Source organism: Mytilus galloprovincialis, chromosome 1 (assembly GCF_965363235.1).
Source record: "Mytilus galloprovincialis chromosome 1, xbMytGall1.hap1.1, whole genome shotgun sequence".
NCBI lineage: Eukaryota > Metazoa > Mollusca > Bivalvia > Mytilida > Mytilidae > Mytilus > Mytilus galloprovincialis.
Window position 1 is genome coordinate 125,575,765 of NC_134838.1, and position 17,395 is coordinate 125,593,159.

A 17,395-nucleotide genomic window follows, 5' to 3' on the forward strand; every position below is an offset into this window, starting at 1 on the left:
TAGCCATGTTGGTTTCAAATTGTGCATGTATTTGTAGTAGCCATGTTGGTTTCAAATTGTGCATGTATTTGTAGTAGCCATGTTGGTTTCAAATTGTGCATGTATTTGTGATAGCCATGTTGGTTTCAAAAGCACTGATCAGCGAGCTTATACTAGTATTTGCATACATTTGTGAATTTGTCACTAGACCAGACAACTATGTAACAGATGTAATTTTACTTGCACATGCTGCCTCTTGAAAAATCTTTTAACAACTCTATAAAGGCAATTGCAAAACTACAATACAATAGGCCTGCAAAATATTCTGTGAAGTTGTTTAAGGTTGAAAACTTCCCACAATTGTTCTTTGGAATATTCTGCTGAAAATGTTCCTGAAGTCTTGAATAATGGGAAAAGTTCCTTAGAACTATTAGAATCTTTTGTGTGAATACCTTTAAGCGTACACTACACAACAAAAGATATACATCTCCAATCACAAAATCTCTTATTGGCAATCATTCCACATGTTCTCATTTCTAGAACAATTTGTAGATGACACTCGAGAGTATATATGTCTCACCTCTGCCACTTCGAGACAAAGCAAATGCAAATAATGATGGATAGCAACCCTTTTCAAATAAAGTTTTTTTTTATTTTTTTTATTTTAAATATCGTTCGGTAGCTTATCTTTTTCACCACTAAGAACTTTATTTGCTCAATACTACCACCATCAGACTACTGAAGCATGCCCCAACTCACAATTGATAGTATTAGAAAGGGAGCAGGTTTCCCACACAACCAAATAAATGGAGAAAGTTTCCAAGGGGGCACAGATGATGCCCAAGCTTGTATATGTTATAAAGGGGCATACTAGATAACAGTTTTAAATAGTCTTGCCACAGAGATTCAAAATTTACTTATGTGGTAATTTGCTTTGAATACATGTTTTCGTCACATTTGGTTCAGGGAAACTTAATTGAGAACAGAAACCAATTTTTGGGCAAGACAGAAGCATGGTTGGTATTGGCAGATCCAGGGAGAGGGTTCCGGGGGTTGGAACCTCCCCTTTTTTTGGACAATCAATGCATTTGAATGGGGACATATAGTTGGACCCCCCCCCCCCCATTTTTAAAATGGCCGGATTTGCCCCTGGTTGGACAAGGGTTCAGCTTCATCTGCAGTGGGGTCAAAACTGTTGATAATTTAACTTGTCACTGTCAAACTGATTATCAAATATGGAGTCATTCTGGTCAGTAGTACATTTGTAATCTAACTGTAAATGTGTGATAAAAAATTAGTCAATATTATCAGTATCAAAAAATAAATTGGTTCCAGCATAAAAAGGAAACAAGAAACCAACAAAGTGATGGCAATATAACCCAAACTTTTTGTTTAAAATTTGGAAACTACCTAATGATTCTATTTGTTAACTTGTGTCATGTAGTTATAGCTTATGATTGTAACATTTTTTAATATTTTTTTGGATGATATTCAACGTGACAAACTCAATTTTCACCTGCATGGACAACACCAAAAATATATCTTTGTAACAACTAGACTTCTGACTGCCTGTTCGAAAGACATTTGATAGAAATCATCAGCTAAATCTTCTTTGTTTTTATGTATGGGAATAATTTTCATATATGGTCTGTAGCTTCATAATGTCAAGTTCTTGTGTATGAGCAATTTTTACATGTTAGTGCAGCCACTTCCTCTTAGGCTCTATATCTTATAGATCTTTTATTTTGCAAAGAAAATCTATGTTTGGTTTAAAATTAAATGAAGATTCCATGACAGGGTATATCATTCATTGGCAATATATTTAATGCATACAGAAGACAACACTTTTTCCCTCTCAAAACATCACATTTTATTTGAAAGTTTATTTCTTTGATCTGAAGTATTCGTGAAGAACATCCAGAGCCTGTGATTCTTTTCCATAATCCTGAAAACAGAAATAATACAAATTAGGTCTATACTCGTTATACCTCACACTGTCACAGAAAAAACCATTCTATAAAGCCAGCAGTATTGTTTAATATATTGTAAATCAAATGTAGATGTGTCTAGAAGTATAGACGTGACAAACAATATCTAAAATTATGGTTCGCATTTCTATCCATACAAATGTTGTAAATCAAGGAAAATCATTGCAATTTTTCTTTAAGCATTCTGTTTCTCAAAGGGAACTTTTAAGTTGCTTATGAGCACTCAAAGGTAAAGAATGCATAAAGGTAGCACAATACAAAGATTTTTTCACTCCCAATCAGACATCTTTAAACTGATGTAATTCATGTTTAAGGGGAGACAACTTACTTTAACAACTACACAGCTACAGCCAACAACTTTCCTGGCCTTTCCTTCTCTATCAATTTTGCATAGACCAGCCCATTCTCCTAGTTTCTTGCTGTCATCTATCTGTAAAAAATTCAGAGCATCTTCATAAGAAATGTATTTTAAATATATGTCAGTCTTTTCTATATAACTATACAAATTAATCTATCAATCATACACTATGTACCATATACAAAATATTTATTAAACCTCAGAGTAGAAATAATTTCCATTGTATCCACATCAAACTTCAGAAGAGGGAGCATGGAATTCTTCATCATAGGTTTAAGTGAATTGTTTATGTAAAGGTTGAGGTCCAATGCAATTTATTTTCTGACCATCCCTTTGAGTTTTAAGTTTGTAGTAAAACCCTTGCTAAATATGGGCATATGCTTGGTTGTGAAGCATATATACAAAATACAATCACATGGTGTAGTTTGGATGTTTTTAACATTTGCAACACGAGGTCCCTGCTGTATGACAAAATATCTGCCTCAATGCAAAATGCCCAGTGGCGGATCCAGAAATTTTCATAAGTGGGGGCCCACTGACTGACCTAAGAGGGGGCCCGCTCCAGTCACGCTTCAGTGATTCCCTATATAAACAACCAAATTTTTTCCAAAAAAGGGGGGGCCCGGGCCCCCCCTCTAAATCCGCCTCTGATGCCTTCATTGTCCAGCGAGTCTTAGATTGCAAGACCTTTATCATGGTCAACATACCTTGCAGAACATTAATTCATAATGTAGCTTCCACTGGATATTAATCAAACAACAATCAATCAATATAAATATACTGATTTTTTATACGCATAAAGCCTCAGAGTAGAAATAATTTCCATTGTATCCACATCAAACTTCAGAAGAGGGAGCATGGAATTCTTCATCATAGGTTTTAATCATAATGACTTTTAAGTTTGAGGTCCAATTAAAGTTATTTACTGGTAAATCCTAATACTTTTACCATCCTGCAGTAAAACCCTCGATAAATATGGGTATATGTTTGGTCGTCAAGAAATGTAAAATACGATCACAGATGATATGAATTTGGTTGTTGAATTGGGGGATTCTGTTCTTGCAAATTACAGAACATTTGCAACAAGAAGTCCCTGCTACATGGCAACATGTCTGCCCAAATCCAACATGCCCTCAAGGCCCAGTGACAGTCTAGATTTCAACACCTTCATTTATGGTAAACATACCTTGCAGAACCTTTGTTATGTAGTTTTGGTCGTGTGTGCTCTTCCAAAATATACATGAAATATTTGCCACTGAGCAAAAATCAAGCAACAATCAATCAATAATATACTGTATATTACTTGTTAACCCTCGGAGTAGAAATAATTTCCATTGTATCCACATTAAACTTCAGAAGAGGGAGCATGGAATTCCTTATCATAGGTTAATTGACTCGTTTAGGTAAAGGTTAAGGTACAATACAATTTTTTTCGGGTCATCCCTTTCGAGTATAACCACTTTGCAGTAAAACCCTTGCTAAATATGGGCATATGCTTGGTTGTGAAGCATATATAAAATACAATCACATGGTGTAGTTTGGACATTTAGTCCAGTCAACCTAGCATAAATATGACCCTAACCTGAAAGTAATTGCAACAGAAGATTTTTAAGTTTTAATCTTTAGCATTATACCCCAAATATACACAGAAAAAAGTCCCATAAAATCTAACTTGAGGAAGACTAAAAAAATCACCATTTAAAATTCCTATGGAGATTTGTATTGAAAAAGGAGATAACTCTTGCAAAAAAAGGCAGAAATATCAATAAAAATTGATACAAAATTATAATTTTACCGCTTCTATTCATCAGAATGTATTGATTCTTGATTTTTTAGTGGTCTTTACAGTAAAACAAACAACTCTAAAGGTGTTTTCATATATTTTATCAAGCTTTAATCTAGATTTTGAAATTCATTAGTTGACCATTTATTGAATTTTTCAACATGTCAAGGTAAAAAATCTCAAATATAATAAAAATAATTAAGCATGTATTCTTCTTTTAGTGGTTTAAAGTTTCTTTAGATAAGTAAGTTGCTGAAATAATATAATATACAGATATAAACATTACCAAATTTTCACATTATTTTTTTCAAAATGGTTACAAAGCTTCAAATTTGCAATTTCTTTAATGAAATATGCACGAAAAAAATAAAACTACCCATAACACTTCGGTTTTGTACATTTCATGAGCAGAAGATTATATAATTCAGTCAAATACAAACTTATAACCCCATCAAAGTATCATACTGTACATAAATTTCAAGAAAAACAACAAAAAACTGACCAAAAAAACTCATTTTTGAAAGAGTTATCTCCCCTTCCAATGTTAATTTCCATAGGAAATTAAAAATGCTGATTTTGAGTTTTCCGCAAGTTAGATTTTATGGGACTTTTTTCTGTGTATATAAAGGGCATAATGCTATAGATTAGAAATTAAACATTTTCTGTTGCAATTAGTTTGAGGTTAAATCTTAGTTTGACTGGATTAATTTTATTGGAGGCTTCTGGTCATAAAAATTACAGAACATTTGAATTAAGAGGTCCTTGCTACATGACAAAATGTCTGCCCCAATCCAACATGCTTCATTGGCCAGTGAGTCAAGATTTCAACACCTTCACCATGGTCAACATACCTTGCAGAACATTAATTTGTTATGTAGCTTTGTTCATTTGTTCTCTTCCAAAATATATATGAAATATTTTTCACTGGAAATTAATCATGCAACAATCAATCAATAATATACTGGATTTTTAAACTCATATAAAACCTCAGAGTAGAAGTAATTTCCATTGTATCCACATCAAACTTCAGAAGAGGGAGCATGGAATTCTTCATCATAGGTTTTAATGACTTAAGTTTGAGGTCCAATTAAAGTTATTTACTGGTAAATCCTAATACTTTTACCATCCTGCAGTAAAACCCTCAATAAATATGGGCAAATGTTTGGTTGTCAAGAAATATAAAATACAATCACAGATGATATGAATTTGGTTGTTGAATTGGGGGATTCTGTTCTTGCAAATTACAGAACATTTGCAACAAGAGGTTCCTGTTGCATTACAACATGTTTGCCCCAATCCATCATGCCTTCATTGCACAGTGGCAGTCTAGATTTCAAGCCCTTAATCATGGTAAACATACCTTGCAGAACTTTCATTATGTAGTTTTGTTCATGTGTTCTCTTCCAACAAAATATACATGAAATATTTGCCACTGAGCAAAAATCAAGCAACAATCAATCATTAATATACTGTATATTACTTGTTAACCCTCAGAGCAGAAATAATTTCCATTGTATCCACATCAAACTTCAGAAGAGGGAGCATGGAATTCTTCATCACAGGTTCAAGTAAATTTTTATGAATATTTTTAAATTTCAGTCACTCAGTGAATCTGACAGTAATTTATTTCCAATTAAGAATGTGAGGCTTAAATTAAAATATTGTTTGTTGCCCTTTACCGACCGACCCTATCAATTCGTTCCGCCTGAAAATCTTTTATTTGTATTTACCAGCAAGATTTTATTTTATTTTATTTTTTCGTTCCTACCAAAAATCTTATATTTGTATTTCCCGCTCAAAACTTTTTTACCGGAATCCTCGGGTTTTATCTTTACGTATAAGGTCCAGTCCGTTTGGTATCACCTGAGCGTTTGACATGAACACTTGCATTTGAAGTTTCAAAGCATTTGTTTGAAATCGATGTTGAACGCTTTCTGAAATCATGATATGAAGTACGTTACTCTGTACCTTTAAACTTGAAGCGCAGGGTTCATTTACAAAAAAGTTCATTTGATACAAAAGTATTTACGTGTGTACAAACTAATTTGTAAACGGACGTTGTATTCTATGTAGGGATGGCCTTTTATGATCCGCATATCAGAATGATTATGTTAACGACAGTGGCAGATCCAGGGGGGGGTTCCGGGGGTGCGCACCCCCCCTTTATTTTTGCCGATCAATGCATTTGTATCGGGACATATGTTTTGCACCCCCCCTTTGACCTGGGTTAGCCTGGGTTAGCACCCCCTTTCGAAAATTCATGCATCCGCCCCTGAACGATGCCGCTAAATTATTCATATCGGACATGAACCAAAAGTGACAAAACCCTGTAAAGTGGAGAATATCTGGCAGTAAAATCGCCAAGTTTTCCATACAGATCATTTATAAATGTGATGCAAAATACGTGACAATTGAGTTTTGATTCTTATAGCATTTTTATTGGAAAAAAAGGCACACACGAAATTTGTAACACTTTAGGGACTTTTTCTACTAGTAATTTATGTCTGCCCGGACATTATCTTACCAGTACAAAGTTATCTCTTATATATTTTTTTTTCAAAACTAATAGTCCCAGCGGAAAACTTATTTGCAAAACCAAACGGACAAAAAAATGACATTATGCAGATTTTGTATCTATAAAATAAAATATTTTACCTACCTGCCTACCCATGACAAATAATATACCGAGCCAAGTTATTTTTTTGGGGAAAAAAATAAAATATTTTACCTACCTACCTACCCTGTTTCAAAACATAGGGTCGGGAAAGGGCAAACAAACAATATTTTAATTTAGGCCTGATTAAACACAATTGGAATTTTAAAAGAGGTTTTAACATGATACAATTTACAAAGCATATAATTTACTGCCATCTATAGTTCTACTAGTATTCTGGCACCAATTAAGTGATGACATTTCATTAACATTTAAATTTGTAAGATATGTTTGTGGACAGTCACAGCTGGTTGGAATTGCAATATTAATCATGCCACATTTCAGATCTCTTGAAATAACTGACAGAGGGGTTCCTGGTGGTCTGCTGTTGCCAGGCAAACATTTTGCCCCTATCCTCACATGCCCCCCTTCTCCAAAGGCATTCCAAAAGTCCACATTTACCAAGGCCAACCTTCTCGGCAGACGATTTGTTCTCATTTTGAACATGACCGAATTACAGTACGCCCAAGGAGTTTGTAATCCCAAACTCCATACTCCGATATTTTTCCTGGTGTAACACCAGGAAACTCCGACATCCCTCCCAAAATTCTCGGAGAAATTTGGGAGTATTCCCTCTGACTTCCGCGTAAATCCGCTACCTTTTGTTTATTGTATTAGCGACATCTCTCCCAGTCTGGTGTGACGCGGTGTGACACCAGGTAATTAATTGCCCTAATCCGTCTGATCTATGCCGGCACGCGACAGTCAAGGTATGTGAGATTTCTAATGTAATTAAACAATTGTATTTCCTGTCTATTGACTATCAGGTTATATCTGATTGCTTGAAACAAATGAAAGATTAAAATAAAAAGCAAAACGTTGTTGTTAATTCTTTCAATTACTCTGTACATTTTAATCAAGTTTTTAAACAACTATATTTGATTTTGACTTCCGTTTTTTTATCAGTAAATAAATATTTAATTCACTAAAAGAGATATAATTGTGCAACAATAAACGGAGACTAACGCTGAATAAATGAGGGCAGTTTAAAGAAAAATTACACGTCTCAAAGTTTTTTATACTACAAGTAAAAAAGAAAATATTATTCCTTATCTGTTATGCTAATAATTCTACGCCATTTCCATTTTACGATTACAAAATAAAAGTTTTAAAATCCAAAACGTTGTTGTTAATGCTTTCAATTGCATTAAAGTTTTATAAAAAAAATCTATACTTGATTATGACCTCGTTTTTTATTTATCGGTAATTGATATAACTTACGAAAAGAGACATACTTGCGTGAAAATAAACGGAAACTAACGCTGAAGGTATAAAATGTGAGCAGTGAGTTTAAAGAAAATTACGTGTCTTAAAACTTGTATACGCAAGTAAAAAAGAAAATACTATTCACCATTCGTTATGCTTAATAAGTCTACGGCATTTTCTCTTCACGATTAGCATTACTTTAGGATATAATACATTTCGGCTACAACAGGAATACTTCTATAGCTGCATCAACTCGTCGTTGCATAATATTCATTTACGCACAATGAATGTAAACCTTTGTGTTGTATTTAGAACAGTTATCTTTAAATATTTTTAAAACAATTAATTGCCGTGGGAAGACGACACGCATCTCAGTGATCAACAGTGCGTGATTGAACTTGAACTTGACTTCGCTCACAATATTGAATGCTAAAAATAGTGACATCAATTTTGTCCACGAGATTTTTATTTGGCGGGAAATAGTATCATGTAACAGTAAACTCAGGTGACCTTTCTGGATAACCGTGGGAAAATTCATGTAATGATTGACATTTGTGTGCGTTAAGATTGAGGCTCTAGAAGGTCCTTTTACAATTGATTAACCGGATTCTAAATTTTATTCCTTTTCTGAATAAACGAACATCAGCCTTTTATTTATACGTTTCTCAGTCAACAGAGGACATAAACCTGGAAATTATTTATACTTCCATAGTCAACACTATACATTAATGGTAGATGAAAACAGGATGCATGTCGTTCAGTTCCTGATGGGCGTTGGTAGAGATCCTCTGTGAAAATGTGTCGATCGTAAAAATCCGATCCACATTTTTTTTTTACATATTTCTTTCTTGTACGATATAATTTCATTTTAATATTCTATAGTATAAATTGTTGAAATACTTCTTTTTATATTTCGCCGAGGACTTTTAACGAGCAGTAAAATACGGATTGCGCCAATCCAATTTTATTTTAAATAATAAAAGATCAATAACAGATCATAACAGATAAAAAACACATGATTTTATTTCTTCATATAATTAAATAAGGTTGTGATGATTGTGTTGTGTCTGGGCGGGGAATTATCTCAGTATTTATGAATATAGGGCTGCCACATTGCATACAAAACTATTTGTCACTTTACAGTTTCTTTTTTAAATTCAAATATTTCAAGTCGGTAATCTACCGAGGTAGTGAAACATAATATTTTACATTTCAAAATAAATTGAAAGTAACAGAGTTCACTTGTTGGTCCGATAAATTAACTCTAGGGTTTGATTTAGATTGGACAAATTACCGTAAAAACATCATTTTGTTTTAAGCCAGTTGATATTAATTATATAATATTGAACTATTAATGAACCGGATATTCACTGAGTAGGTCATAAAAGGTTCTAATTGTGGTAAAACAGGGGTTTATCTGGGTATTTTGGGAAAAAGGACCTAGGCCAGTTTAGGGAATTTTTTAACGCGGTTTTCAATGAAATTGGGAAAAACAACCAATATACCAGATGTTAGTTTTAGTGTGATTAGTTCATAAAATTATTTTTTGTTGGTGAAAATAAAGTAAGGACTACACCTTGTTTGTTTTTTAAATATAACAACATGGCATTTCAGTTTATTTGAGTATTAAAATAATGAGTTCCAACTTCTTAAAGGATTGTTACATTTTTTTGATTTTGACATGAAAATTTGTGAAATGAAATATTTTAAGTTCTGTATAAAATATATCCTGTTTCTATTTTCTTTTTTATATATCTTTTAGTTTTCAATTTTAGTGTTGCTATGATAGCTGTCACATGTTTGGTTCTTTTCATTTTTTATTTACTGTATTTGATTGACAAACCCGGATTTATATACTTGTCCGTTTCCGGATTTGACCTGGTTTTAGTTTATTCCCACACTTCCTGTTTATTTATTTATGGCAGCCATTGTTTGTCAATGTTGTTTTCATTCAATATGTTTCAACTTGGATTTACACATTACTTGTTGGCGATTTTTTTACATAAAGCTAGCGGTTGAATAAAATAAACATCTCTGTCATGAATAATAAAGATTAAAATGAATTTTGTGATCATTTGGGAATTTTGCTGCCAAAATTGGGAAAAATGTAGGGTTTTTGCCGTTGGGAATGGGTCCGAATACCGGACCCTGTGGAATGCTAGAAAAATCCATGTAAAATCATCTTTGTTGAAACTTTGTTGAAAAAACAAAAATTATGACCTGATTGGACTATAATGAAAATACTAAATAAGTGTTTTATTCGTATTTTTATACGTTTTTACGTTTTATTTAATATGACAATGACATGGGCATATACATACAAGAATAATTATCTTATTTTAAATAAAAATGTCACACTTTTATCTGACAATGAATGGACACTTAAATAACGTATTTTAAAGCACACAGGTGCAATCAAGATCGATTAAATGTACAAAGGTAATAAATCTGGCTAATCCGATTATGTTGTCACGCGTCATTAATTTTCAGTTCATCCGATGGGCAATAAACCAATTAACAGCCACGCGGTGTTGGGAGAGAATCTTTGGAGGAAATTGGGAGTAGAATCCGTGATTCGCGGTGTCACACCGCTACACTCGGAAATCGGTGATAAAAGTTCGCGATTACAAACTCTCTGGGCGTACTGTATATGCCACTGGACATTAATCAATCTTCAAGCGATCAAACAACATACATTATGAATAATATTTATAAAACCTCAGAGTAGAAATAATTTCCATTGTATCCACATCAAACTTCAGAAGAGGGAGCATGGAATTCTTCATCATAGGTTTTGGTGACTGTTTAAAGATCATATCCACTAGCTAGCACCACTAAATTTCATTTTATTAACAAGATATATTGACTAGGGTATATGAATAGGGTCAACCTTGAAGTAAAACCCTGGGCACAAAATTTCAATCTGAATATTTATAAGATCCTGCATCCATGTCTTGCTTCCTAAGATCTGACAATACCTCGTTTTAATGTCCTGAAGGTATGAAATATTTGCCACTGGACATGTTGATGGGACGAACAACTATCAATCAATCATTATAATTTATATATGATATATCCATTGTGAGTCTAATCATAATTCATATAAATAATTTAACATCATGTTTTACCTTCAATAGATTAATGCCATGTTCTGTACAGAGTGCTTCAACTAACTTAACGTAAGCTGGTTCGTCACAGTTGTTGGCCAAGATGCAAAGATGGGCTTGACGTCTGAAAGATGAATACTAATTTTTGTGTTCTGCATTTGATTAAAGAAATACATTTGATAAAATTAAGCTAACTGTCAAATGCATTACTCTGTAAATAGTGTTAAATGTCACAATTACTTTACTAATTTAATAAAAATCTGACTTTTGTGATTGTCTAAAACCAGATTTAATCTATCCATGTAAACTTATATGTCAGGGCTCACGCTACCAGGCGACTTGGGCGAAGAAGTCGCCTTCCTGACCGTCACTTCGCTTTCCCCGACCCCCAAAAGCGAAATCAAGTCCCCTGTTCTTGACGATACTCGCTTTCAGTCGCTTCCGTCATCAGACATTTTCAATTTTTACCAAGTTGATGAAACATCAATTTTTTATTGATAATTAAAGAAATTCAGACATAAACGATTCATTATCTTTAGAAAAGAGGTTGAAGCATTGTCTTCGCAGTATGTAGCAGGTTATTTGATAAAAAATACAACTTTTTATCACTTCATGCATTTTCGCAAGTTCCGGTGCTTGTTACTCAAAAACGTACATCAACCTAAATTTCGGCGGCAAAATAAGTTTGTTACTTCATTTAAACGTGATAAAAGTTGCCTCCAGTAAATGTTTAATCCATTTATTGCATTAAAAACGTCATGTTCCTTTTCAAATAACTTGTCAAACATCGTTTATTTTTGTAAATTTTCTTGCATTCATCCGCCATTGACCGATTTCTAAACTACGGATCTGAACCGGACCAGCTATGACCGAAATCCGTACTTTTACAATAATTACTACGGACGCACGGACGGAACAGCTGACAGAAGAATATTGATCCCAAAGGGAAAAAATACGCATTCCACACACATTAAGAGACTTTTGGTTACATCTAATTGATTGGTGTATATAATTCCCTATATTTTTTATGGATTGTTTCAAACTATTGATTAAAGTTGCTCAACTCTGAGACTATTATACTAATTTCAATATATTATGGCCCAGCTTAATAACTTTTATATTTTTTTATGAGAAACACTTTCAATATATTATGGCCCAGCTTAATAACTTTTATATTTTTTTATGAGAAACACTGAATTTCATACACAAGATAATTTTTAATTATATTGTAATAATGATATATTATAATTTCTTTACATTTTTTAAAATATTTTTTTTTTTTTAGTGCTAGATATTTAGTTGGAATAAGTTTCTCACAAGAACCTTAGTAAAACTTAAACAACTTTTAATTTCAAATGTTACTTAAATTGTATTTTTTTTACTCAGATATGAATTGAACAATATAAAAAGAACATTATTTACATATAGCCCTTTATACTATTGTGAAATCCAAATATTGGAGTGCACCGCGCGAATGAGCACTTCTCTTTTAAATCTCACCACTTCTCCCTATCAGTTTCAAAAAGAGAAGTCACTTCTCCCTATAATTCTGAAGTAGTGTGAGCCCTGTATGTTTCTTTCATTTTGCAAATTTTAAAAAGCAATTTTGTTTACTTTTAAAAAGTCTTGAAAAACTTGTTATAGTCTCTTGCTATTTATTAAAGGCATTGTAAATCATTGATGCCTTATAAAGAATAATGAATAAAGCTGTATAATTATATATATCCCAAACTAACTTGTCAAGTGCCTTGGCACACTCATGAAGGCCTCTTGCTAAGCCATCGTGGATTAAAGATGTCTTGAGAACTTCCTGTAGAGCTGTATATATATCCATAACTCCTCCTGCTGCCATGGGAACATCATCTCTGAAAGCATAAATTAAACTCTCTGCTGCTTACAAGTTTTCTTAAAATTGCTTGCAATATCATGAAGATGTAATCTGAATTTTAATGAGAAAGCAATCTACCAATTGCAAGGAGGGGTGAAAATTGGCAGACCAGTTAGAATAAATTTGTTACCTATATGATACTTTCTTTAAAAATTATAGAAATAAACACGATCTTTATGTCTAAATACTTGAACATATGAGCATAAATTATCAATTAAATAGCCTGTTTTAGTTTTTTTTTTATATTCAACAGAATATTGGACCTTTAAACTACTTCCCAGTATCTCCACAATTGCAACAAATCGTCAAAGAAACTTATTTATCAAGTTTGGTTCACCCAATTTATGAACGAAAATATATTGTATACATGGTATAACATACCCTTCCGTATCCGATGCCATTTTTGGTTTGGAGACGGACGTCCTTCTGAAATTACATTAAAACAAACAGATCATAACTTGCAACAAATCTATAGGTAGGATTGCATTACTGTGTCGTGCCTTCTGAAGATAAGAATTTCACAGCCAGAAAAGTACATGTGTCCCAGTGAAAGTAGGGAAATGTAGTTTGTGCAAATAATATCAGGTACAAACCATACTCAAATAGTCTCTTTACAGTAATTTTTTTTTGGAATATTTGCAGGAGTGGACATGCATGTTTTGTTTGTTCTGCTTTTGTTGTTGGGTTTAATAGCTTTTTAGAGCTTCTTTTTAATAGTCCACTTTCGAATTCATCCGTCAACGAAAAAAAATCATCAATTATACGCGCCTTTATGACGTCATTTACCAGATAGAGGGGATCTCCTGTATCCCTGAAATATTAACGTTCATCAAGCGTCTTAGTGCAGGATAAACAAGAAATTCAGTTTTATTTTGTAAGTACCTTATCACAATTCCCTAATGACAGCAGTGCTGATTTGTCGATTATGAAAATTTTAATTAGCTGAATAATAATCGTGCAATACAGCATTATAATTTTCCAACCACTAGCTCAACATTAGAACGGAAGCGATGTTCAATAAAACCAGAGTTTTTGACGGATATGCATCAAACTCAAAACTTGTCTTTTGTAAAGTACAAGTTCTGATCAAAATTAAGCTTCAAGTTTCACATTTATATGTCAAAGTAAAGTTATAGAAAAATACAACATATATAGGTAAATAACGTTGAAAAATCCTCACTAATGCTCAACTATTAATAACTTCATAAGACTTCCAGTTGATTCAGATATTACGCTTTTTCTAATACCTGGCAAAAAAAGGTAAGTATAATGTAGATTGTGCTCATCTTCGTTATATTTTAGCACATACTAACATAGTGCATTTTCCATTTCCCACAAATTATGGGGCACATCTGTTTCTATTTAGAAAACAATGACCTGCATATGGGCTCAGAAACCTTAAAAGGTTCGACTTGTCATGGGTCAGATATGATAGATATGAATTTCAACGATATCACATTGTATCTCAGCTTTCTTATGAATTGCAATGTAAAATCCAGCCTTCAAGACTACATGACGAGTGCACCTTAATACGTGAAGTAAATGATGCAAGTTTCTGGTCGCATACACAACATTTTAATAACAATTAGAACATTAATTAAATACAGAAACATAGAACTTCATTAACATAAAAAAAGAAAATGCTAATGACTATAAACTTTAAAGGATGGCAACAGATTGAATTTGCAAATTACTAACAATGATGTCCTAACGTGTAGATAAAATTCAAAAAGGAAGTCCAAGACAGACTTCCGGAACAGTGAAAAGGGTTGATTAAAAGACAGATTTTATTTTGTGGGTTTATTTTGCAAGTTTATGTTTGAGGGTTTAATGTTTGAAACCGATGATTCTGATGTTAAAAGTCCCGGGTTCGATTCAGAATCGGAGCACTAGAAATTTCATTACATCACAATTGTGATTTTAAACTCCCTCACACTCCTCTGGTACCCAGACCGGAGTATAAACTAGAATGGGTACTTCGGGGGCCTCGGTTGATCAAAAGTTGCCCTCTACTTTGACCTGGAGATCAATCTTCTGATATTTGTCTGTTCTCACTGAGTGCCACAGTGGTTTTCTCATAGTACTTTGGCTTCCTCCACCGTATTAGGGACCGGTCAATCAGAGGCGGATTTAGGTGGGGGCAGGGGGCCAGCCCCCCCCCCTTTTTGGGAAAAAATTTGGTTGCTTATATAGAGAATCACTCACTAAAGCGTGACTGGAGCGGGGCCCCCTCTTAGGTCAGTCAGTGGGCCCCCACTTATGAAAATTTCTTGATCCGCCTCTGTCAATATTAATTGGGGGTGGGGGGGGGGGGGGGCGTTGCAATTCATGATGGCCATCTTAACTGAAAAATCTATGTCCTACCCTCTGAATATACCAAAAAAAGTTTCTGTCCTATATGAAATATTTACTAAATAAGTATATGTCCTATCTAATCTATGAATAAATCTAACAGACTTTATTTGTCTGGAATTTCAACTCATCTCCTCCTTGAAGAAGGCAATAAATATGCCAAAACAGTAGAACTGCTCTCAATTCTAATGGAAGATTCTGACATGAAGAGTAATACTCTACAATAGTTTATGAACAATTTGTATTATCTTTTTTTCATATATATTTTTTTCTGTCTTTTTTCCTAATTTTTTAGTCAGAACATTTTATTGTTAAATTGTTTTACTTATTCTTTAAGATGTATATATTTAATGATTTGCATTTGTTTAATTTGTACCACACCGATGGTAGTATATCATATCACTTATTAAAAGCTCCATCAATGTTCTCTTTTAACATTTTGTTTTTATTAATTTTATGGGTTTTTTTTGTTATTTTTTTTTTTGTTTTATACAAAAAAGTCATGTATGATTTATTTGTTTGTAATTGATATGCCCATAAGGGCCCTTTAATTAGGAAATAAACATATTTGATATTTGATTTGATATTTTGTACATGTATATTTTTTTCAACCTTAAAATCATTACATGATTGTGTTAACATAATATCAATGTCTAGACTTGAAATTGTATTTCCATTGTTGTTACTTTTTTGTTTTTGTTGTTATTGAATTTGTATAGGCTTTTTTCTACATTCATACATATGCCATAAAAGTATTGCTGTCCTATCAGTGGTGAAAACTATAAAAAAAATTAAGTTAAAAAAAATGTGTGTACTACTGCATTTTGTACCGGTCCCCCCCCCCCCCCCCCCAATAAATATTGACCGGTCCCTAATAACAAACTTCTCGGTGTGAGGCCTAGCTAGCACTCCTCAGTTGTGTTGGGTTGGGGACTGTCCTTGTACAAAATGTTGTTGTAAATACGTTAGTAACACATCTCCATCAATCAAGATAGGGAGTGTACACGTATTCCACTGAACCTTCGCAGCTCTCGATGGGTTCTTTGAATAACAGAGGCATCGACCATAATTACATGCACGTTCATGCATATGGCCGGTATTAAGCACCTCGTACTTGTGGGGTTTGTGTTGCTCACGGTGATCCTTTACTTTTCTACCATTTTATTTGTCAATCGTGGTTTGTCTTTTTTGTTTTACGAATCAGATAAAATTATTTTTAACCAAATGGTTTACATGGCATAATATTGGGTACGGCATGGGTTGTTGTCTTTTCCCGTTTCCATTCTTAGTTTTGTACTATAGAATAGAATAGACTAGAATATTTTTATTCACCAAATTAGGGCCCCAGGAGGGCATATAGCATACAGACAATATTATTATAAACAATAACATATGCAATACACAAACAATAAAAGATATGTAACAAGTGTTATAAAAATAATAAAATAAAATGATATACCACAGAAAATACACTCAACAAAATAGTAGTAATGTATTATTATTCAATGAATACTATGTTGACATTGACTCAAGTGCAGCCGGTAAGTATGTATCACTGGTTATATAGGCAGAAACTGTTGTTTAATAAAATCACAACAACTCTGATAAGGAGTTCATTGATGACTATTAGGACCTCGCCTATGTAATAGCAGTCTCAGTTTCAGTCATGTTGAAAGTTTTGTATATCTTTAACTTTCGATAACAGATCAGTGTTGCTGTATATATAATTTCTGCATGCCAATCTGTTTTTGTTCAGTTCCAAGACACAAACATTGTCCATTTAGAGACAATCCAACCAGTAGGCATCTGATGACATTTTTATAGGAATGAACGGTGCGTAGATCTTAGTTAGTTCTTGACATTCTGAGCATTTTTTCACCAGTCAGTCAAATTTTCTATTATATTATAATTATAATTTTTAAAACATAAGACACTCACTTGCAACTAGTTTAATTTAGCCACGGCATGTACATGCTACTGAGATGGAATTATGAAAGACATTTTAAGCCGGACTATTAAGA

The 17,395-nt window shown here is 33.2% G+C and overlaps 1 protein-coding gene across 1 annotated transcript; it reads right to left on the reverse strand.

Annotated features, from left to right (window-relative positions):
• Positions 1 to 1,824: 1,824 nt before the first annotated feature.
• On the reverse strand, positions 1,825 to 14,805 carry LOC143057652 (small ribosomal subunit protein eS12-like). The gene is made up of 6 exons (XM_076231013.1): positions 14,721 to 14,805; positions 13,404 to 13,448; positions 12,871 to 12,999; positions 11,156 to 11,258; positions 2,296 to 2,397; positions 1,825 to 1,924 (listed from the first exon to the last, which is right to left on the reverse strand). Exons 2-6 carry the CDS (start codon positions 13,421 to 13,423, stop codon positions 1,862 to 1,864), a joined length of 417 nt encoding a protein of 138 aa, XP_076087128.1. The 5' UTR covers positions 13,424 to 13,448; positions 14,721 to 14,805; the 3' UTR covers positions 1,825 to 1,861.
• Between the last annotated feature and the right edge of the window lie 2,590 nt (positions 14,806 to 17,395).

What these genes read in the sequence shown, in the direction of transcription:
- LOC143057652 (XM_076231013.1), bottom strand. Translation starts at nt 13,423, where the DNA reads ATGGCATCGGATACGGAAGG. An exon ending in ATGGCATTAATCTATTGAAG is followed by an intron (nt 2,398 to 11,155) that starts GTAAAACATGAT and finishes AATTTTTTACAG; the next exon opens with ATAGATGACAGCAAGAAACT. An exon ending in GTAGCTGTGTAGTTGTTAAA is followed by an intron (nt 1,925 to 2,295) that starts GTAAGTTGTCTC and finishes TTCTGTTTTCAG; the next exon opens with GATTATGGAAAAGAATCACA.